The following is a 24,259-nucleotide window of genomic DNA, read 5'->3' as shown; positions in this document are numbered from 1 at the left end:
CAGAATGTAGCCACCACAATCTCAGGAATGCTCAGAGTCATCTCTGTGGGATAGCTTAACACACAAGTACCTTGACAGGGTGGCCACTTACTTGGGAGGAAGTTCTGTTGAAATCTAAGGGGCTAACTTGAGAGTAACTGGACACATTCCAGCCAAATTGCATGACTCCATTGAGAATGTTAGGTTGGATCCTGATTTAGTCATGAGTCATTTAAGTCCCATTTATTAGTTTTCAATCTAATCCTGTCTCCTTTTGTAGATGTGCAGTTAAGTATAACTGGGTGCTGTTGGTTTTGTTTCAAAGCTAGCAGGAAAGGTGAGTGGTACCTGATGAAGCCATGGCTGCTAAGGGCTAAATCTGGTAGCCTCTTGTTTATTTATTTATTTATTACATTTTTATACCACCCAATAGCCGAAGCTCTCTGGGTGGTTCACAAAAATTAAAACCATGAAGAACATAATAAAACAACCAACAATCTAAAAACACAACTACAAAATACAATATAAAAAGCACAACCAGGATAAAACCATGCAGCAGAAGTTGATATAAGATTAAAATACAGAATTAAAACAGTAAAATTTAAATTAGTTGTTAAAATACTGAGAGAATAAAAAGGTCTTCAGCTGGCAATGAAAGGAATACAGTGTAGGCGCCAGGCAGACCTCTCTGGGGAGCTCATTCCACAGCCGGGGTGCCACACCAAAGCCCTCCTGCTAGTAGCCACCTGCCTCACTTCCTTTGGTAGGGGCTCACAGAGAAGGGCCCCTGTGGATGATCTTAAGGTCCGGGCAGGTACATATAGGAGGAGGCGTTCCTTCAAATAACCTGGCCCCAAGCCGTTTAGGGCTTTGAATGTTAGTATCAGCACTTTGAATTGGGCCTGGACCTGGACTGGCAGCCAATGAAGTTGTAAAAGGACTGGCGTAATATGGTCTCGCCAGCCAGTCCCTGTTAGTAATCATGCTGCCCTGTTTTGTACCAGTTGAAGTTTCCGGACCGTTTTCAAAGGCAGCCCCATGTATAACACATTGTAGTACTCCAAACGAAAGGTTATCAGAGCATGGATAACTGTAGCTAGGCTATCTCTGACCAGATAAGGGCGTAGTTGGTATATCAACCTAAGCTGATAAAAGGTGCAAAAAGGCCTAGCCTTTTTGCACAGGTCCATGGCTCCCTTTTCTATTTGCATTGCAAAAAGCAGCAACTGCTGCAAAACAAATCAGCTGGGAAAAAGGTCATTACCTGTAGCCAAAGACAACCAGAGAGAGGGGGCTAAATAAGCCTCTATATAGGGTAACCACTTTGTAACTGGTCAAGAGGGCAGGGCTCCTGCAGCTTTAACTGTTTTGATGAAGAGGGAATTTTGCTAGGTGCTGCATGCAATAATTTATTGCATGTAATAATGTAATAAATGTAATAAATGTAATAAATAAATAAATAAAATGCATACAAATGACACCTGCTGAAATTCACTTTTCTATCCCAGATACATCAGGGTCCATTGATGTTTGTGGGGAAAGGGTGTGTGTGTGAGATTAAGGATGCAATTTTATGACTGTTTAGATGGGATAAAAAGGCTTAAAGCTCCCAGCATTCCCTAGCCAGCATGGGAATTGAAGGATTAGAAAGCAACAAGGAGACTCTGGATCCACTGTGGATGCACTAATTCTTAAGGTAAAATGTATAAGAAAGACTTTGTTGTTTATTCGTTCAGTTGCTTCCGACTCTTCGTGACAGCACACTATTTGAGTTTCCACAAATTTAGAAATAATTATTTTGGCCTGCATCCAATGATAGTCCTACTTAGAGTAGACGCATTGAAATGAATGTTGTTTAAGTTACTCATGGTACTACCCTAAGTTCCATTCATTACAATGGATCTCCTTTATTTATTGCATTTCTATACTGCCCAATAGCCAAAGCTTTCTGGGCAGTTCACAGAAATAAAAACCTTCAAGTACAATTCAAGATATAAAACAAACCACAATATAAAAACACAATATAAAATCACAACCAGGATAAAACCAAGCAGCAATGCAGAGATTTATATATATATATTTAAAATACAGATTTATAACAGCAAAGTTAAAAGACTAAGATGATAAACTGTTAAATTTAATAAATAAATAAAAATAAAATACTGAGAAAATAAAAAGGTCTTCAAAAAGAGTATAACGTAGATGCCAAGTGAACCTCTAAGTAGGACTAACCCTGGATACAACCCTTAAATTTAAATAGAAATATAGTAAGGCCAGATACACATCTTGTGTCAAATCATTATGAATGTGGAATAAAAAGCAGGATATAATACAATAAAAGTGGTATATGGAATGTGGATTGTACCCTAACAGTTACCAGTGCCACTTCCATACCGCTATAGAGCAGTAGTGTAGATCTAGCCTAAATGTCACCATAGTGCAGAAGACCAGGGCCAGGTGACCAGCCCTCTGGCAGCCCCTCAACCCAGTTCTCCCTTTTGTTGCGAGTATCATTGCGAGATCAATTCTTGCCTTCCCTTTTCAAAGGGGGGTGTTGTGGGCTCTCCCACCCTAGAGGCCTTCAAGAGGCAGCTGGACAACCATCTGTCAGGTATGCTTTAGGGTGGATTCCTACATTGAGCAGGGGGTTGGACGTGATGGCCTTAGAGGCCCCTTCCAACTCTACTGTTCTATGATTCTATGTTATAGTCTGCAGCTACAGGCTGTTGTAACACTTCCTCTCCTGCTGGAAGGAGGGAACAAGGAGTCTCTTCTTGTGAAGGCTGACATGACCCTGGCTATTTGGTGAGCTGCCAAGAATGTAGAATGGACAGCACCCCCTCCCTCCTCGCTGCCTACATCCCATCCCGTGGAGGTGGCCCGTCTGTGCCCGATTAAGCCAAGGTCACCTCACGAGTCACTTCTGTCGATCACTGGGACAAGAGCTATTTACTAAGCCAGCTAGCATGTAGTAACAAGATCCACGGGGCTATTTATTTTAACTCAGCATCAACTCCTGGATTATTTAGATGAAGCCTCAACCATGGCCTGGTTGACCTCGTTTGGGAGAGGTGCCAAATGCCTCATTATTCTCTGTCAGAAATGCAACTTCCATCCTTCCCCCAACCTTGGATCAGATACGTGTGGCCTTTTCCACCATCTCTCGCTTACAGTCGTTATCGAATAAACCCACCGGTGGCAATCTTTCAAAGAAGTGTCAGTCTCGTTAGGAGTTTCTCTGACATTTAAGAGGCTGTGCATAGCAAGGGATGGTGCACCTACAGACGTAATGTGATACTTAGCATTGAAGTTACATGGTCCTGCGTGACAGGAATAAGTTACTATCGCCTCTCCTTATCCTCAGATATGGCAGTATTATTATTATTATTATTATTATTATTATTATTATTATTATTATTATTATTATTATTATTTATATAGCACCATCAATGTACATGGTGCTGTACAGATAACACAGTAAATGTTTTGGTGGTTCTTCTTCCTCTATGAAGCAAAGAAACCATGGGCACAATACTATGCATGTGTAGACAGAACAAAGTCCTACAGAATACATACTGGTTGGAGAATGCTGGGAGCTGTAGGCTTTTTCCCCTGTCTAACCATGCATAGGATGGCATTCTAAGCCCTCCTTTAGTCATGCACACCTGAGCTATACATGATGCCCCCCCCAGTCTCCTGCATGGCCCTAATTTAAATCGGGGTCATGGCAGCTCAGAAAAGGAGGTTATAAGCTTCCTCCCCCTGTTTTTGTTCTAAAATTCTACCCTCCATGGGGTGGGGGGATAAAAAACGAAACTATTCATTGGAATCAATGGGGACTTTATCATAGAATCATAGACTAGTTGAGTTGGAAGGGACCTATGAGGCCATCAAGTCTATCCCCCTGCTCAATGCAGAAATCCACATTAAAGCATACTCCACACTAATGTGTTTCTTTTTTCTTTTAAACCCCACCTCCTGTGGATTTTTGGGATGATAACAGGGAAGCAGGACGTTTAAAAAACCCTCCCTTGAAGTGTCCTGGTTCTAAACTGTGTTGGGTCTGTGCACACTTTCAAGAGAATCAGGGAGACCAACATGCACAGCTCAGCTATGCATGCTTAAAGGAACGTTGGGTTTGTTCCCTAGAAGGGGCAGGAAAAAAGGAAAGGAACCTCTCGTGCAAGCACTGAGTCATGACTGACTCTTGGAGGGATGCCAGCTTTTGCTGACGTTTTCTTGGCAGGCCTTATATCGGGGTGGTTTGCCGTTGCCTTCCCTGGCCGTGATTATCTTTCCCCCAGCTAGTTGGGTACTCATTTTACCGACCTCGGGAGGTAGGAAGGCTGAGTCGACCCAATTTTGCTGAAAGGCTGAGTAAGAATAAGGGTGTGTGTGGGGGGGGGGACATGGCAGAGAGGAAGAGAACAGAGAATAGGAAAATACGTTTTGGAAGCTCCTTGGTGGCACCTGTCTCATAACATAGGCTGAGGGTGAATTCCATTTCAGAGAAGTTCTTTGGAGTTGCATTGTGATGGCAAATGTGATGGAGCTAGAGGCAAACTACAAAGCAATCAGTGGCTGGGGAAGGGAGTGTGGCCATCAGATACCCCTACTCTCAAACATTGTAAGGCCCGTGCCTTACTAATAGATAGTTAACATCCTATGGATCAATCAATCAAGTTGACCCAGGAATCAGATTTACTGGTGTATTCAGATAATGGTGTGTGTGTAGGAAAACTGACCATGTTCAGCTGCCACGACTAAGATTTCAACCATGATGAGGAAATTGCTGTCCCTGTATACCATACCTCCTGGAGTTGCATAAGCCAATAGCCAGGTCCTTGCCCCAAGGAGTCTGCATCCTAATATTGTCAGTCCAAGAGATGATGGGTAGCAAAGGATGAATGGGAGCAACCACTATTGCAAGTATTTAGGCTTCATTTAGTTGAGGGAGGAGGGTTAGGGGGTTAACAGGAAGGATGATGCAGCTTCTGAGTTGAGATTTGAAGGAAGGGGAATAATGGCATCATGTAGGTGTCCTGGGATGGAGTCCTAAGCGTAGTGGGAAACAAGTTGGGAGGGATGGGCCTGTCTGGTCCGGGTCACTTTCCCATGGTTTTACCTAGGATTCTGTTCCATTCTGTCTCTTCCTTATGCAAATATAAAAGAGCTTCCTCACAAACGTATGTATTTTAAAAAATTAAACTTAAATGTGTATATTCTCTCAAAACACATATTGAAATATGCATTATGACAGTATCCAATACTGCCGCTGTGTTTATGCCACAGCACTACTGAAAGATTTCTGAGGGAAACCCGTCATGCTATTTGTGTAGCGCTAGAGGTCATTTACGCCTACGGTGATCACAAAAGCAGAGAGAGGCAGTGTTGGATACTGTCCGTCCATGGGCAGATTCCAATGGGACATTTATGTCCCCATTTATGCCCTTCCGCCCCACCAATTCCCTTCTGCAAGTCATGGGTCCCGTCCCCACCCCCGCAATTCTCTTGTGCAAGCGGGACCCACTGTGTCTGCAAGGGAGATTTTAGGGTGGAAATGCTTGTTTCTGGAAGGACACAGGTTGGTGAAGCTCTCTTACGTGAGCCCTGCTGACCAGCCTTTTTCCAGAAACGAGTGTTTCTGCTGCTTTTGGTTTGTCCTGGAAGTGCAAAATTGATGTTGTGGAAGTGTATATATATATGTGTGTGTGTGTGTGTGTGTGTGTGTGTGTGTGTGTGTATTTGTACAATAGAATCAGTGGAACATAATCAGCATAAGAGAATTGACAGGGGCATTAGTGCACCATTGGATTTTGTCCTATCTATCTATCTATCTATCTATCTATCTATCTATCTATCTATCTAAAAAGTATAATTGGACATGTTGAAACTGCATCTGATGATTCAGGGAAGTGTTAAATTTTGTGCATCACTACGTATTGATCTACACATTAGTTAGAGAGCGCAGATCTAGTCATTCCATGTAGGAACTAGCAAAGTTCAAATTCCTCAAACTCCCCAAGAAAAAAGGAAGACATTTAAGAGAGCAGGAGATCTTTAGATGGCTGAAACTGGTAGAGTTCAGCGTTCAAAGGTAATGAGCCAAAGATAGGTTAGGGAAATAAAAGCAGCGCTATCTGCCCAAGCTGTGAAATTCCGACATGGGTTGACTCCTCCTGGCTATGCCTGAACAAGGCCCTCTCTGCCAATTGTCCAACAGTGTGCTGTTTGAACAGAAGTTGGAAATGCACATGTGCTCCCTTCTTTCTTTGGTTCCTGCCAGCCAATATTTTGAGCATGAGAGAAATGACCTCAGCACGCCGCCATGCTGATTAGTTCCTTGGCAGCACACAATGGGCATCTGTCAGGATTGGTCCCCTTTGAAGGAAACGTCTGTGGGCAGCAGCTTTATACATATGTTTATCTGGCAACAGTTTCGGAGGTGAAGTGGGAGGCAAATCGCCTTTAATTCCCCTTGTTTGTTGCTGATTTCTCATTAATTGCGCTGAGCTGCTTGGGTGTTTACTTGGATGGGGACATTCAATTCTGCTGGAGTATGGTCAGGAATTTGCTGTTAGTTAATGCCCACTTATTTGTAAGTTCCTGTACGGTTCACTTGATCTTGTCGAAAACCCAGAGAGGAGGTTTTAAAATATGTGCTTTTGGCTAGGTCCAGGATGAATCTGTAGAACTTCTTTCCAACTCTGCATGTGGGGTTTAGAATGGAACATCCCGCTTTAAAGAAGAAAAGAAAAAGGAGTGTGTCTCCCCACAAATTAGGCCTAGGTGTTTTGAGCTATATGTGTGCAGCACAAAGCAGGCTGCTTTGTGTGCAAAGTGACAGCATCTTCCGCCTTGCTGTGCATACTACATAGGGGTAAAGGAGACATTTGCTTGGTCTGAATGTTTATAGGAACATGCCCAGTTCACATCTCACAAGCCTATGCATGCACCAGAGTGCACTTGCTCTCTGAAATCTGCACTTTTCAGAATTTTGCAGAGCTGTTTGCAGCTCAAAAAAGAAAGAGCATAAAAGCAAAAGAAAAGAAATTCAAAATAATGAAAGGGTGCATGAAAAGATGTGTAAATGAAAAGGAAAGTAACACTAAACTGCACTTTATTATTGATTGATTTGATTTTTACTCAAAATGGCACTCAACGGTGGCTTACAATTCCTTATAAAGCTTGTTAAAAACAACCAGTGAATACATTAAAACACAATGGACCCATTTAGAAGACACCTTAAACCATGGCTTTAACCACAGTGGTTAAGCCAGAAAGCCAAGCTGTGTTCAGAAGACTCCTTAAACCATGGCTTTAACTACGGTGGTTGAGCCAGAAAGCCAGGCTGCGTTCAGAAGACACCTTAAATCATGGCTTTAACCACGGTGGTTGAGCCAGAAAGCCAAGCTGTGTTCAGAAGACACCTTAAATCATGGCTTTAACCATGGTGGTTGAGCCAGAAAGCCAGGCTGCGTTCAGAAGACACCTTAAACCATGGCTTTATCCACGGTGGTTAAGCCAGAAAGCCAAGCTGTGTTCAGAAGACTCCTTAAACCATGGCTTTAACCACGGTGGTTGAGCCAGAAAGCCAAGCTGTGTTCAGAAGACTCCTTAGACCATGGCTTTAACCATGGTGGTTGAGCCAGAAAGCCAGGCTGTGTTCAGAAGACACCTTAAACCATGGCTTTAACCACGGTGGTTGAGCCAGAAAGCCAGGCTGTGTTCAGAAGACACCTTAAACCATGGCTTTAACCACGATGAATAAAGCCATGGTTTAAGGTGTCTTCTGAACATGGCCTGGCTTTGTGGCTTAACCACCATGGTTAAGGTGCTGAATGGGCCCATTTAAAAACAATTAAGCACAACAACAATGCCCAAGTAAAAATAGCATCCAGCTCACCAAACTGCGTACACACCAAAGGCCTGCTTGAATACTGCAACCTTTGCTTGGCAGCAGAAGGACAGTGGAAACTAGCCTCTTTTGGCAGGGAGCTCCACAGCCAGGGAGCAGCCACCAAGAAGGCCTTCTTTTGTGTTAAGACCAAATGTGCCTCTGAAGTTGGTGGTCTTGAAAGAAGGGCCTCCCCCAGTGATCTTAAGAACTGGACAGGCGTCTATGGGAGAAGGTGGTCTTTCAAGTAGCCTTGTCCCCAAGCCATATAGGGCTTTGTAAGTCATAACCAGCACTTTGAATTCTGCCCAGGAACAGACTGGTAGCCAGTGATTCTGTTCTAACAACGGAGTTGTATCTTCTCTGACACCAGTCCTGGTCAACAGTCTGGCTGCAGCCTTCTGGAGCAGCTGAAGGCAGCCCCATGTAGACTGCATTACAGTAGCCCAAATGGGATATAAATGAGGCATGTGTGACTGTGGCAAGATCACATGTCTCTAGGAATGGGTGCAGTTGGCGCATTAACCTCATCTGTGCAAATGCATTCCTGGCCACCACCGAAACCTAGGCATCCAGATTTAAGTCTGAGTCCAGAAGTATGCCCAAACTGTGAGCTTGTGTAACCCTGTACAGGACAGAATGCATCCCCGTTTCCTGCTCTGTCTTTTGACTAACCAGGAGCACCTCTGTCTTGGCTGAATGCTGCTTCAATAGTTTGCCCTCATCTAGTCCATTGCAAACATTAGACACCAATTTAGAACTATTGGGGAGAAATCACTTGCAAAAAGTGTGCCTGCTAGGAAAAGTATGTACAAAAATAGGTATATTAGGAGGGATGTGCATGAAAATGTGTATAAGTGATCATTAATGCTGAGTTCATGAACTGATGTGAAAATATGAACTTATGGTTGAGAAATTGGAAAATTCAGCAAAATCAAAATTGACAGATTCATCCATCCCGTGTTACACTCATATCTCACCCTTTTTCCTCTTGCAAGGAATCTAAGGCAGCTTACATTGTCTTCCTCCCAGCATTTTACCCTCACAACAACCCTGCAAGGTAGAATCATAGAATAGTAGGGTTGGAAGGGGCCTATAAGGCCATCGAGACCAACCCCCTGCTCAATGCAGGAATCCACCCTAAAGCATCCCTGACAGATGGTTGTCCAGCTGCCTCTTGAATGCCTCTAGTGTGGGAGAACCCACCACCTTCCTAGGTAACTGGTTCCATTGTCGTACTGCTCTAACAGTCAGGAAGTTTTTACTGATGTCCATCCGGAATCTGGCTTCCTGTAACTTCAGCCTGTTATTCCGTGTCCTGCACTCTGGAATGATCGAGAAGAGATCCTGGCCCTCCTCTGTGTGACAACCTTTCAAGTATTTGAAGAGTGCTATCATGTCTCCCCTCAGTCTTCTCTTCTCCAGGCTAAACATGACCACTTCTTCCAGTCTTTCATAGGGCTTTGTTTCCAGACCCCTGATCATCCTGGTTGCCCTCCTCTGAACATGCTCCAGCTTGTCTGCGTCCTTCTTGAATTGTGGAGCCCAGAACTGGACACAATACTCTAGCTGAGGCCTAACCAGGGTTGAATAGAGAGGAACCAGGGCCTCACGTGATTTGGAAGCTATACTTCTATTAACGCAGCCCAAAATAGCATTTCCCTTTCTTGCAGCCACATTGCACTGTTGGCTCATATTCAGCTTGTGATCTACAACAATTGCAAGAATGTATCAGTGACTAGCCCAAAGTCACCTAGAGAGCTTCATGGCAGTGCATCCGGATCTCCCAAGTCCTGGTCCAACTTTCTAACCACTACACCACACAGTCTCTAGATCTCTCCCTGCCTGGGTGCATGAAATGGTCTTGTATACTGGGCAATTTCTATTTTGCATCCATGTTTTGTGCACTAAAGATGGCAGTAGTGTACTGATGCTAAAGGAGGGGGGGGGGAAATACTATGCCAGGTAGTAGTTATTAGCTTCACTTTGTATTTTGGATGACACGGCACTTAGGGAGGTTACATCAATGTGATAAGTAAATATAACACTGCATTTGAGTTCTCCGCAATGGGCCAATTTGATAGATCAAATGAGGTCTGAAGAAGAGGCGCCTTCATTTATACACTTCTTTCCTGCGTATCTGCTTTTACGGTCTATATCATTTCCTTCCTGGAACAACCTGCCCAAGTCGTAATAAGCAATAAAGCCTGATTTCATAGCAATGCAATATCAGAAACGCTTCTTGAAGTAAATATAGTTACACTACCGAATTAGATGTTATTGGCGCTGGAAGAGCGGAATAGCAGAAGCGTAGAGAAATTGGAAAATTAAAAGGCAAAGTTACAGGAGGGAAATAGATGCTTTCGGATGAGTTTTTTTTTTTTAAAGAAGAGATGAAGAGCCAATGAGGTGGGGAGAGAATGTTGCAAAGGAGCATCGCTCCAGATGGCAGCTGCCAAGATAAAGCTGTCGGTAGCTCCGGCGCCATCTGTAGGTGGACCCTTGAGTTACAAGGGGAACATGATTCGGTAGCACCGCTTTTAAGGAGAAAGAGAGAGTTTGATTTCTGAAGAAGACAGGGCCAGTGCCAGACTATTTTGCACCCTAGGCAAGGCGAGCGCTGGGCATGGGCGGGGAGGGGGGCTACCTCATGGTGGTGTGTGTGAGGGGGTGTCACGTGCGCTGTGCCAAAGCTTATTGGGGTGCAGCCCATGGATGCCACTTCTTCCATGCCTCGCCGAGCTCTGGAAAGGCAGCCCATCCGAGCCTCCTTTGGGGCGCAGCAGCAAGGCTGGGCATGTCACTTCTGACCCCGACTGTGTGGCTGCCCCGCACCTCTGCACGCCCTGCGAGGAGGGGCTGCGAATGAGCCCTGGCTGGCTGGGGCGGGGGAAGGTCTCTGGCCCGCAGTCTCCAGTGGCTGCAGCCCCTAGTGGGGAAGGTGGCACACCAGGGCTGCTGCTGCTCCATGGGTGCTGCCTGTCTCTGCGTCCTCCCAGACCACCTCCTCGCCCACAGAGCCTTCGGCTGTCCCCCAGCCCACTCCTCTTCTGTCTCCTCCGTGTTGTCTCTGAGGGTTTTGCAACAAGCAACCCCTCCTGGGCAGCCAAAATAAGCAGCGTCTCTTCAGGGCCTCTGATGGCAGCTGCAGGGAAAGGCTGGCCATGTAGAGGCGCACACAAGCCAAGCCCCCCCCAACCCAAAACCTCCGACCCCAGGAGTGGGGAGAGGGGGCAGTCTGCACCCGTCTGACGTCTGTGCAGTAGGTGGCTGCCTAGTTGGCCTTAATGGTAGTGCCGGCCCTGGAAGAGGAGAAGGAAATACACTTTCCAATCCCCCCCTTTTAAAGGACAAGTCATCAGCTGTGAATCAGAACGATTGAAATGACACATAGCAGTCTTCGAGACTGAAGGTTGAAGAGATGATACATACAATTTTCCAAATGCTGTTTGTGTTCGCCAAGACCATACTGGGCCTTTGTGTTGCACTAGAGTCTTTGGACATCTGCAGCTGTGGCACTGTGGAGCCGTGGAGGTGGCAATGACAATGGACGTGTGCAACGCCTAACGTTTCGGACGTGGCAGATAAAGATTTTAAAAAGAAATCTCAGCCATCTGTCAGGGATGCTTTAAGGTGGATTCTTGCATTGAGCAGGGGGTTGGACTCGATGGCCTTATAGGCCCCTTCCCACTCTATTGTTCTATGATTCTATGTTTGTGCAGACCCCTCCAAGTGGACTTTCTGCTGCACTGCACATCCTCCTGAGGCTACATCCCAGCTGGAAGGAGCTCCAAGGGAAAGTATCAGGCAAAGATTCCTCCATATGGTGCCTGGCCAAGACCTCTAGCAAACATCTTTGGAGGGGGATACAGATAAGAACATAAGGACATACTTCAGAAAGCTGCAACTTCTTGGGTGGGGGGAACCTGATCTCTGTTTCTTCACCTGGGTGGGTGGGTGGGTTGGGGGGGGGTAAGCTGACCTTCCTTCTTTCCCTCACTCCACTAGCTGCTTCCATTGGATCACTTAAAATAATAATAAGAGAGCCGGTGTGGTGCGGGGGTTAGAGTGTTGGGCTGAGAGTTGGGAGATCCAAGTTCCAGTCCCCACTCGGCCATGGAAGTTCAGTCTGTGACAGACAATCAGCCCAGCCTACCTCACAGGGTTGTTGTTGTGAGGATAAAAATGGAGAGGGGGGGATTATGTACACTGCCTTGGGTTTTTTAAGGAGGAAAAAAGGTGGGATATAATTGCGATAAACAGCAAGTATCAGAATTTCTCTTCTGAGAAACTTTGGGGAAGCCCCAACTTCTCATGATCTTCCAGATCTTTCCAGCCTGCAACCTTGAGCCCTTTGATTCTGCCCTGGTCCTGTGTTGGTGGGCAGAGTGGTGGTAGGTAGTATTTTCTGAAATAATAGCTTAGCAACCCTGCTTTCAGATAGGCTGTATTTGAGGTCCCAAAGAAGATATCCTTCCTAAAGTTATCCAAGCCTCTTCTGGCATCCCCACCCTTTCCAGGCAGCCTCTTTCCAAGGCCAAGTATGTGGAGTTTGGTATGGGATGGCAGACTGGTGACGGAGACAGTATGCAGGTTCCTGCTGCGATAAGCTTGTCAGTGCTACTCTTCACATCCCTCATCCCTCCCAGGTTGTTGACGAGGGTGGCAATGCCAAGACAGGAATCCATAAACAAAGCTTGGGGTTGAGTTGCTCTTGGCCTCACTCCAAGGAGAGGTGGAAAACTTGCTGGTGAGGAAGAACAGCCCTTTAAGGTGATGGCCAGGAGGGAATCAACCAACCAGTGCAGGCTGGTGGCTCCGATGTCAGTGGGGTGGTGAATCCGCTCCGAGTTTCAGTCAGGACTCTAAAGGAGTCCTCCAATGTGCCTCCCTGTTCATAAATTGCCAAACATATGGTCACCTTTCAAATGTTTGCAAATTTCGTAATTTGCACAAATCCCTCTGACTCAATCAGCTTTGCTTTGGCCTTGGGAGGGAATTTAGGAAATTTGTATCAAATGAGGACATTTTCACAAATCAAATGAGAGGAAGTTTCATAAATCTGTTTCATTTTGCTCGATTTGCACAAATTTCCCATTCATGCAGAGAGAGCGAGAGAGAGAGAGAGAGAGAGCAGCAATTGGGAACCGAGCTCAACACATACGACAAGCTGATATTTAGAGAATCCTGGTGTTGTTGAACATTGCTCATTCACCCATCTCTAGCTGACCCTTTCTGGAAGCAATGCTTCCTCAAGGGATGGGCAAACTCACCTGAGTCTGATTCGTTGCATGCTCACCCCACCTGTTTGCCTCCCACTCATGGTGCCACAGGAGCTTCCTTTGTGGCTTGGCGGGCATCCAATGATGGCATGAACCCCTCTGCCCATCGCCAGAGCCTCCGTTGTGCACAGCAATAGAGACTCACGAAATCACCTGCACGGGCGATCAACCCACAGGCCTACAAACTTGTTGCACGAACCCAAGTGGGTCTGGGGAAGACAGATGTGGGGGAGTCTGTGGCACTCCCAGACGGGCACATGCAACATCCTCAGCTTCCACTGCCCCAATCCGTGTGTACCACCAGATTTTACCACTGTCTTCCACTGGCTCCTCACTGATGTACATTTTAGTTGGAATAAATCTTCCTCTTTATATAATATATATGTTTGTCCTGCAATTTCCCCTTATCTTGCTATAAGCTGGTCTTTACATTTTTTTTAGTTCATTCCATCCCCAATCTGTCCCCAATCATTCAATGTTTTCAAATTAGTTTTGCTACATTTTATCTCCTTCTAGATAAGTCTAAAAATGAGCTCTTTTCTTATCGCCTGCACATCGCTGCAGCCCGCGAACACTCTGTCTTGGGTTCTCTTTTGATGGTCGCATCTTTATCTCCAAAGTGCCATATAGACATGAAGGGGCTGGAAGAGGCAGAGGTTTGTCATAGGGAAAGGGTTCAATGACCAGCACATATCAGGGTGGAGTAGTGGAAGCCGTAAATTGAGCCTGGGTTCAGAAGCCAGGATGCTTTCTCTGCATCAACATCCTGTATTAAATTCCCCTGAATTCTGCACTGAGAATACAGAAACTCCTAGTTCTCTGAGCTGGATGAATTTAACAAAGGGTGTGCTGAAGGTAGATTGGGATCTACTGGTAGATCTCTGGGTGATTTGCACTCAGATCCCCAAGGCTTCCTGACTCCAACACCTTTATCAAGAACAAGAACCGAATGACTTTCCCCCTCCTAAATTAGGCTGCTGAAATGAAGAAAGCTTGTTGGAGGGTGTGTGTGTGTAACCAGGAGTGGACTTTTGTGTGAAGGAGCTGCAAGCTGAGTTTAATTCTGGTACTGAAAAATCCCTATGCTAAGCGTCACCTGACCCTATGCATATTGACTCAGAAGGAGGTCCACAGAATTCAGCAGGGCATCTGAGTAAGCATGCATTGGGACAGGTTGTAATGGCCACTAGGACCCTATTCAGAGGACATGCTGAGCCACGGATATTAAGCATTTTGAGTAGGGGTGTGCACGGACCCCCCACTCCGCTTCACTTTCAGATCCGCCATTTTTGGATCAGGCCGCTCCGCCCCGCCCCCACTCCGCCTGTGCCCACTCCGCTCCGCTTGGAGCTCCGGATCTGGATCCGAGCTTCGTTCCCCCCCCATAGGGGGGGGTTACCGGGCCCTGCCGCCATCGCCACCCATGCGGCGACGGCGGCAGAGCCCGGTAAGGGACCAAGGGAGAGGGGGACCTTACCTGCCTCCGTCTGCGGTCCGTCGCCGTCTTCAATTGAGCCCGCGGTTCCACCAGGAAGTCTGGGCCGCAAGCGGCCCAGACTTCCTAGTGGAACCGCAGGCTCAATTGAAGATGCTGACAGACCGCGGACGGAGGCAGGTAAGGGAGAGGAGGGCGGGGGGGGGGAGTTACCGGGCCCTGCCGCTGTCGCCGCATGGGCGACAGCGACAGCGGCAGGGCCCGATAAACCCCACTTACCTTTCCGGCGGAGCTCTGGATCGAGGCGAAGGATCCGCCTTCACCTCGATCCTCTCCGCCACGCTCCGCCGGCCCCCCAATCCTCTTCGCCTCCGCCTTAAGGGCAGGCGAAGCCCCCGGCTCCGCTCCTGCTTCTCTGGTCCGATTAGAAGCGGAGCACATCCCTAATTTTGAGCTAACCATTACAGCTTAGCATGTTATATGAACCATGACTTAGTGTGTCGTGTGAACCATTCCTAACCATGGTGGCTACATAACCATGGTTTAAACATGTTCACTAACCATTTGCTGCAAAAGGGTTAGCAGCCTAACCATGGCTTAGCGTGTTGTCTGAACAGACCCTAGGTTTAAAAGAGGGTTAGACCAAATGGGACTAGGCAGAATGGCATCTATACGGATGAGATCCCTGGAATTTAAAACAACAACAACTCAGTGAAGTACTGGCTAGGGATATAGAGCAGGGACAGTCATACGTGTCTTGTGTTAAGTGAATATGTGATATTACTGGACCTGGAGGGAGGTTGCCAAAAATTGTGAGTAATTTTGGCTGCGCTCTGGGAATTGGTGTTCCACGCTTTGTCCCTTTGTATTGTGCTACAGACATCCCAGTTGTGGCTTCATCCCTATTTGGCAATGCTCTCAGCGGGGCTGCTTGAAATATTTTCAAAATTCAACACGGGGGGCAGCAGTTCCATGCAGGAATCAGGGTGCCAAGCACGCAACCATCTTGCACATCTGCATTTCCCTTTGTGGCCAGCTGCGGTAAAAAGCAGCTTGCATGCATGCATGCGATGGTTGACCAGCGACTCCCTGCCTGGTAATTCCTGCACAAAGGTGTGTTCTGCGTAGGGACGTTGAAGTGCCCCCTGTGTTTGGCAATATAAAGATAAAGGACTGTTTTTCTTATTACTGCATCACTGCACTTGTCCGGCCTTGTTAGATAATCTAGTTTCCATTTGGCACGGAGAACAATGGAGCATTTCCCCCACTGTCGTTCATAGTTCGCGCATATTGAAATTGCAAGAAGCATTTGTCAATCCTTGTTCGCTATCCAGCCTGCTGGCTTGGAGACGCTTCAGAGGGCTTTGTTGTTCAGAGCAGTTGGCTCTGCTGCCAGATTGCTACAGGTTTCTCTCCCCCCACCCTCATTTCTCTTGCTCTAGCACTTTTTGATGATAAAGCAGCTTGTATGCTTACACTTTTTAAATCGGTCTTTCAATCTGTTAAATAATTTGGAGTTGAGATAGTCATCTGCTTTCTAATCAATTAATTTATTAACTAACAAATTGAATTGAAATCCAGCTGCCAGATGAGCTCGGGTTTGCCCATGAACAAGCCTTTGAGTGTAAGCATGGAGCATGGCACATTCATTATGGGATATGGTGTTATGTGTGTAACAACTAGGGCTGTGCACCGCTTCGGCCGAATCCCTGGATCCGAGGTCAGGCGGACTGATTAGGCCTGCCTTGGCCTGAATCCGGAGCAGCACCAGGTCAGCCCAGGGCACCCTGAGGCCAAAGCAAATCAATCCTGAAGCCTTGGGGTGCCTCGGGGCAATTCGGGGTGGTGCAGGGCTGCTTCCCCATACCTGCCCACCCTGTAAGGCTGGCCATGAGGCCAGGTGAGTCTGTTGGACTCCCTGGACTCCCTTCCCTCTCCCTTCCTAGACTTCTACCTGCTGCTGCCACCGGGACTTATCTGTAAATGCATCCTCCTTCTGAGAGCCAGGCTGTGATTTAATGTAATTGTAGGGGCACTTGACTTTTAGTATATCTATGGCTCAAAATTACAATGGCTGTAAAGGTAAATGGACTCCCAGTTGGCCTTGTTCCCAGCTTTTCTGTGTGTTGGCTGTGTGGCAAACACCCAGGAACCCACAAGGCCAACTCATCTCAGATGTGTGTGTGTGTGTGTGTAAATCTTGCCTCGACTTCGGTGCCCCGAAGCACCCCAAATCAAATCAGGGCATGATTCCATGTGTTTATCTGTCTAGGAATGAGCTGTGTTCCTATACACTTCTCCTCTTGCTAAACCATGGTTTCCTGTGATATCTGAATTGAAGAAACTGGTTTTATCGCTGCTTACAGGCCAGGATCTAAAACCAGGGTCTGAAGGCACAGAGGCACACCGTGTTTTATTGGCCCAAGACCTTTATGTCTGAATTGCCCTAAATGAAGCCTAGGAGCCAACTTATACACGATTTAGAATGTGCTGCTGTACTTGTGGACTGATCTTTTTCAGGTCATTGTTGCTGTTGGTGCTGTGAGGGTAAGATTTATGCATTTTTAATGCTTTCTTCTATATAAAAATGCCATTTACATGCAGGGAACTAATACAGCATAGTGAAAATCATGCTAAACCTTTCAACCATCATGTGCTAATTAGTCAGCCTTTCATGTCCTGTGGTTCTGAGGCTCCGCATTACTCTGAGGACAACTCAGATTCAGATGTGTTACAGGTCACCTCAATTCAGTGGAAGCTTCTGCACCCCCTTCTATACCATCCTGGCCTGAAGATGTAACTCTCCCATCACCTGACTCCACCAGTTTCTCCTGTCCCTCAGCAATGCAAAAACAAACACCAGTCCTTTAAGACCTGCAGTCAGCATCCAGCAAGCGGGAAGCCACTGAAAGACCAGGCTCTGACAGCCTCCTTAAGGCCTTGGTTGACCGCAGTCCTTTGCTGAGACAACAGCTCCTTATAGGAGAATACTCCAGTCAGCACTTCCTGCAGTGTGACCTGCAAAGTCCTGTCTGGACTCCTGCCTTGCCTGATGTGGCCCAGAACAGACAGTGAGCACTGTGGTACAGTCCACTTCCCCCGGGCCTCAAACCTAGCCAAAACATCTCATTCTGCATGATGGTTGCAATTAAATAAGCTATTTTGCAACCAACTGAATAAAGCCAACCATTACAGATAGAAGGAAAAGCCATCATTAAGATTTCTCATTGCATTTTCTGGAACAGTAACACACCATAATCGCTAACTCCTTCCCCCTAATAAATACATTTGCCTTTGATCGAAATAAGACGTGTTTTATTGACCACCATTGAGTAATTGGCCACTTGACTAATTTACCTCTTCCCCAACCCAGCACCTGCCAGATGTGTTGGACTACAACTACCATAATCCCCAGCAATGCTGGCTTGGATGATGAGAGTTGTAGTGCAACATATCTGGGGTGTGGCAGGTTAGGGGAGGCTGTCTTTAAGTTTTGCAAGCTTACTTTATTTATGTGATTTCCCTGGGAAGTGTGTGTGTATATATAAGAACATGGTAGTGGAAGGCTTATATTTCAAGGTCTACCAGACGGAGTTTGCTCATTTTTCTTTTAAACTGAAGCTTGAGCAGTGTAGACGTGCAGAAAACTTTGAAACTTCAGAAAAGTCAAAAGCTCAGTTCTTAATAGAAATTAATTTCATTCATGCGAAATAGGCAGGGTGGCTCCTTCCGGCCGATCAGTGTGGCATGAAGGCAGGCCTCAGGTGCAGCTGTGTGGGTAGGCTGTAACCCTCAGTGCGGAGAGGGAAGGGGCAAAGGTGGCCAATCAGGGCACAGGAGGGCAAATGTGGGGCTGTGCAGCATGCAAATCGCAGAAGGAGGAATTCACTAGGCTTAGGCATGTTTGCGTTATTCATGAGACCCTCTGTGATGAGGGGACTGTGGGGCAGAAGAGCAGGAAAGGAACAGGACTACTAGCACCCATGGTGGCATGGGCTTCACACACACACACATACACACACACACGTGTGTGTGTGTGTATGTATGTATGTCTCCCTCTCTCCCTCTGGATGGCTTTTAAAAAGGGTTTGGGCAGAAGGAAACTTGGCTGTTGAGTGGAAAGTATCCTCTGAAGGCCTTTGGAGCCTTTGGTGAGGAGTTCTGCATATTTATCTCCCCTCTTCTTTCTGCCCAAGTTTTGCACTGGGCCCGAGATCAAGATTTCCGCTGCTGCATCTGCTCACCACTTCATTTGCCTTGCGCTTTGGAGCCTTTTCACTGACGCTGCATCCCCCCCTCCCCTCTCCCTTTCTTCCCTGCACAGTTTGCTATTGGCCATCGCTTCTCTCCACAGCTCTCCAGCTCCCCCCGCCCTCGCCTTTCTCATCTCATTATCTTCCTCCGACGCTGGAGGAGAGGACGTTGCTTTGCCATATGGTGATACCAGGTGACCATGTTAACACACACATCTCCCGCTGTTGGGCTTGCTCAGTCTGTAGCAGCAGCAGTGCGTCGGTCTCTTGCCAAGTCCATCGCTCAGTGTCCTTCCCTGCCCCAACTGTTGCACTGTACAACCCCTATTTTCCCAGGAATGTAGAATGCATGAAGCAGACCAGAGAGCAGTGGAAAGGTCAATGGTCCTTTCCATAGTGTTGCTGCAAGTTCAGGTCCTGAGGCTCAGCAGCGGCGCCTGGAAACCAAGGGGTGGAGCCATGGAAATAAAGGGCGGTGCCTCATGAGGCAGGGGGTGGAGCCTAGTGGTGGTGAGCATGGCTCCTGGTGGGCCAGGAGCAACTTCTGGCTGTGTCTGGTGGCTCAGTATGGATCCTGTTGGACATGGCATGGAACCAATAGCAAATGCTCTCAAGCCAAGCATAATGTCATTTGTCCCTTAGGTGTTATCCCTTCTTTCTCAGATTACAGTCCTTCCCAGGGAGGCGAAAACCTTGAAATTTCAGGTCAAGTCTGGAGACCTACAACTCTAACACCCTGCCATTCTATGCCTGCTTGGGGCAGTCCCAGAAACCCTCTAGAAGGTAAATGGCCACATGGGTTCTGGAACATCTAATGTGACAGCAACACCGTGAGTTGCATAAGCTGGAGATGTCTAAGCCGGAGATGCAAAGTCCTGGAGAACTTTGTCAGGAGGTTTCATAAGGTGATGTCATCTCAGAGGGATAGCCAGGAAATGGGGTGGGGTGGGGGCAACAAACAAGTAGAAAATGCAACCACAGCTGCTACAGAATGCCCAAAGTGTCAACATTAGCTTGTTTCCAAGCGAGATCTGACCCTTCAGATGCTCCGTAGCAGCTGCAGAGTGTCCAAAGGTTCATGTTTAGCATGCAGACAACATAGTTTTCCCTCTTTTGGTGCTCTGTAACTCCTGTGGATGGATGCCATTTTTAATTTTAAAAATTATTTTGTGACACGTGGGCGTGGGTCAGTGGGGGTTGCCCCTTGGCTTCTCACAGTTGCCCACCCCGTCTTAAAGGATCTGTGGTTATTTCTGCCTGTGAGATAGGGTGGCGGAGGGATAGAAGAAACTGTGGGGAGTCCTCTACAGAAAAGGAGGTCAAGTGGAGGGCTATGTCCTTGGTCTCGGAAGGAGCTGAGGGTCCGCCCTGGAGTGGAGTGACCAGAGGCTCATAAGACTTTGAGTCATCCTCCAGATGATGCTAAGTCTCTGAATCTGGAAACGTGCCAGTCTCAGGATAGAAAGTTGGTCCTTGCTCACCTCCCTTGTTTATGCCCTGTTGCCATTTATACATCATTTCTAGTTTGCGTTCTCCCTTGGGCACCAGAGTACAGGTGCATATGCAGCGAGATGTGAAAAATGGCCGCATGCAGCCTGGCACAATTCATTAATGCCCATAGCAGCAGGTGTCGTTTGGAAACACAGACCTGGCTGATCTCACACTGGCCACCGCTCATGAACCACCTGGCTGTTATAAGTATTCCTTTTCTCCATCTTCCGCAGCTCTGATAACAGTCCTGGTTTTCAATCAGCCAACTGTTAGTCCTGAAGCATCAGCCCAGCCAGCTTTTATCTGTGATTTGCTGGTTTTTTTCAATAGCGATTGCTGGGCTCTGATAGATGCTGGGTGGTTTGTGTGTGTGCAAAAGCATTATAAACAAGGAAGGAGGCCGGCCTTGGAGCAGCAGGGACCGATAGGAGTCTCAGCTCTGGAATCTCGCTTCTGCTCGGCTGCCGAGCGGATGCCCGATAAATAGCGGTTGAGTGGCAATAAAATATTTATTTCCTACTGCAGCTTGATAATTGGCTCAGTGTGAAAGTTAATGTGATTTATCGGAGGCTTTTGTTTATAAAGAGATTACAGTGTAACGAAGCTGCAGGCATGCAGGGCTTTGAAGATGCGAGGATGCAGCAGGGTCTGTGGACATTTAGGACTTTCTAGATGTGGGGATACAGAAAGGTGTTTTGCTCCAAAAGAACAGGGTATGTGGGGGGATCTGAATGGATGCCAGCTTCAGGGGCCTTGGTGTCAACCTAGCTGTTTTCCTAGGTGCCCAGTCATGGCACTTCTGCTCTTTTCTTCCTGCTGGAAGTTGGTGGATCCTATTTCAATAGTGTTGTGAATCCATTCTGGGTCTCGGTCAGAACCAGCCAGAACTCTAAATGAGTTATTCAAGGTGCTAAACCCTATCAACCAAGTTCAGCACCTTGGAGAGATCATAAAGTTTGGACTGAAACCCAGAATGGATTCACAGCCCCACCAAAACCAGGGCGACCAGCTTCCACTGCCCTGACCTGAAAGGACCTCTCTTCCACCTTTGAAGCTCAGGTTCTTTGGTTGTACAATGAGTCAAGTTGATGGGGCTACTGCTGGCTGTCTCATTGTAAGTGCCATTAATGGGGGGCAGACCTGATTTAATGACTCCTGGGACAGAGGGAAAGGTTTTTCAAGACCCTTGCCTCAAAGGCAACACCATCTTCAGGGCCTGATTAGGGATGTTGGACAAATCCACAACGCATTCAAATGAGTTTGGATTTCTATGAATCCGACCCACAGATTCCACGGCAGACAGGCTTTTCCCCGTTCTTGTGGACTGTTGTTGTTGTCGTTAAACTTTTGGGGGTGATCTGCCCAAATGCACATCACTGCAAGCCTGCATTCATGCACATACTCACTTGCAGAAGACTGCATTTGCACACTGTGCATTTGCAAATAGGGGTGAAATTCTCATACTTCCCTAAAGAAAATTCTGATTCCATCAGTGAGCGGACGATGGACCAAAACATGCCTGCCAGTCCGTGAAACACAGTTGGATGAGGTGTAAAAAATCCAATCATTCTTGGCCCTCATCAAGGTGCGTGTGTGTGTGTGTGTGTGTGTGTGTGTGTGCAGGGGGAGGGCAGTAAAGTTACCCTGTGGTGGGGCATGCCCCCACTTTTCTTCCTTCACCATTTTACATTTTATTAGGTTGGCGTGAGCACTGATGTTGCTCCTGCTCAAACTCTTCTTTTCCCCAGCATTAAGGTGATGTGTGTTTGGGCAAACGCCCCCTCCCGCCCCACTTCAAGTATATCCTAATGGGGTCTGAGCTGGTGGTGACCAAACAAGAAAGAGATCTTGGGATTGTGGTGGACAGCTTGATGAAAATGTCCACCAAGTGTGCGGCCGCTGTAAAGAAGCAAACTCCATGTTAGGCATTATAAGAAAAGGAATTGAGAATAAAACAGCCAGTATCACACTGTACTTATACAAATCTATGGTGCAACCACACTTAGAATACTGTGTACAGTTCTGGTCACCACACCTAAAAAAGGATAGTATAGAGCTGGAAAAAGTGAAGAAAAGGGCAACTAAAATGATTAAGGGGCTGGAGCATCTCCCCTATGAGGGAAGGTTACATCAGCTGGGATTGTTTAGCTTGGAAAAAAGGAGGCTAAGGGGAGACAGGATAGAGGTGTACAAAATTATTCATGGTATGGAGAATGTGGACAGGGAGAGATTTTTCTCCCTCTCTAAAAATACTAGAACCCGGGGTCATCCCATGAAACTGATTGGTGGGAGATCCGGGACAAATAAAAGGACAAACTTCTTCACACAGCACAGAGTTAAATTATGGAACTCACTACCACAAGATGTAGTGATGACCACCCATTTGGAAGGCTTTAAAAGGGGGTTGGATAAATTCCTGGAGGAGAAGGCTATCCATGGCTACTAGCCCTGAGGGTTGTGTGCTATCTCCAGTATTCGAGGCAGTAAGCCTGTGTGCACCAGTTGCTGGGGAACATGGGTGGGAGGGTGCTGTAGCACCATGTCCTGCTTTGTTGGTCCCTGGCCAACGGCTGGTTGGCCACTATGTGAACAGAGTGCTGGACTAGATGGACCCTGGTCTGATCCAGCAGGGCTCTTCTTATGTTCTTGATGCCTTTTGGCCTTGGTGTAGCTCCTATCTTCTTTGGTTGCATGGGCTAGTAGAGCTACACTTTTGTCACTCACATGGTTTGGAAAACTGATGGGACTTGCATCCAGCTGGGACTTCTGAATCCTTTCCTTTCTGGAAAATGTTCTGTTGCCGATGGCTGGGGCACCAGGAAGTTAAGTAAAATCTAGGCCTGGGTTCTCCTAGCATGTAGAGATAGCAAGAGAAAAAGATCTGGAGGAATGCAGTCAAGAAAGGATTCGTAATTCCTTGTATGGTACTGGGTAATCGTTTGTACCAACTAGTCAGTGTAAATCAGTGTAATGCTAATGCAAAGCCGGAGGGCTAATTGTAGAACTGAGCCAAACACAAGAGACATGGCCTTCCAAGCTGGTATAAAATGACGGAACTCTGATGATTTTCTACACAGCTCTTCTGCTGGTTTGCAGTAGCTGGGGGAACCACAGTAGAGATTATGAAGCCAAAGGTTACAGAAATTATGGAAGAAAATGATATTTCCCCTCTTTTTCTTTTCTTTCCCCAGGGCAGCGGTTGAAGCTCTGGCTGCTTTGTTGAAATCAAGTAAGCTTTTCTACCTTCTCACGTTTCTTCCCCTTTTCCGTGCTGTCTCTGAGTAGGTAGAAATGTTCCCGTTTCCCCAAAGGGTATCTCCATCCCTTCCTTCCTTCATCCTAATCAGCACTGCTTGTCTGAAACGGCAATAGAGCACAGAGGACTAATTCTGTGGAAAAAGAAGGACGAGTGTATGTGATATTTAGGTCATGTCCTACCTTATTTACCGCACCTTAAATTCGATAACTAACGAAATCAGCAAGAACATTCCCAGTGACATTTCTAAAATGGCAAGATGAATATTTTAATTGTATTTGTGTATATGGAGCTGACGCCTTCTGAATTGTACCATTGGGTGATTTAGTTCAGTGTATGGGTTCATTTAATGAGTGTCTGGGTTTTAATGACTGTATAGGTTCATTTAATGAGTGCATGGGTTTATCTAATGGTCAAAGGTCTACTGGTAGAAATCAGGTGAGAGTACAGTTTCAGCACTGCCCACACCTAGAACCTGAGGTCTCCTCAGAGGCAGAGAAGGAGAATGAACACCTCCCCCAGCAGATCCACACCTTGAGGAGTCTTTAGACCCAGTGATTCCAGCCAAAGGGCTGAAGGTCTCCATATTAGTTGCCTGGGGCCAGCTTTGACACTCAACCCCCTCATCAGCCCCCAGGGCCACAGGAGAAGAGGACATGGGAAGCC

At 46.8% G+C, this 24,259-nt stretch overlaps 1 protein-coding gene across 1 annotated transcript in view; it reads left to right on the top strand.

Moving 5' to 3' along the window:
• Positions 1 to 24,259, top strand: part of AGBL1 (AGBL carboxypeptidase 1) — a 521,226-nt gene that overhangs the window by 69,737 nt on the left and 427,230 nt on the right. The window contains exon 6 of the mRNA XM_063142173.1: positions 23,529 to 23,566. Coding sequence (XP_062998243.1) covers positions 23,529 to 23,566 — 38 coding nt within the window. The remainder of the gene's footprint in view (positions 1 to 23,528; positions 23,567 to 24,259) is intronic.

The sequence above is a fragment of the Elgaria multicarinata genome, chromosome 16 (genome assembly GCF_023053635.1).
Source record: "Elgaria multicarinata webbii isolate HBS135686 ecotype San Diego chromosome 16, rElgMul1.1.pri, whole genome shotgun sequence".
Classification (NCBI taxonomy): Eukaryota; Metazoa; Chordata; class Lepidosauria; order Squamata; family Anguidae; genus Elgaria; species Elgaria multicarinata.
Note: the sequence above shows the minus strand (reverse complement) of the source record. Positions and strands in the feature narration are given on the sequence as shown.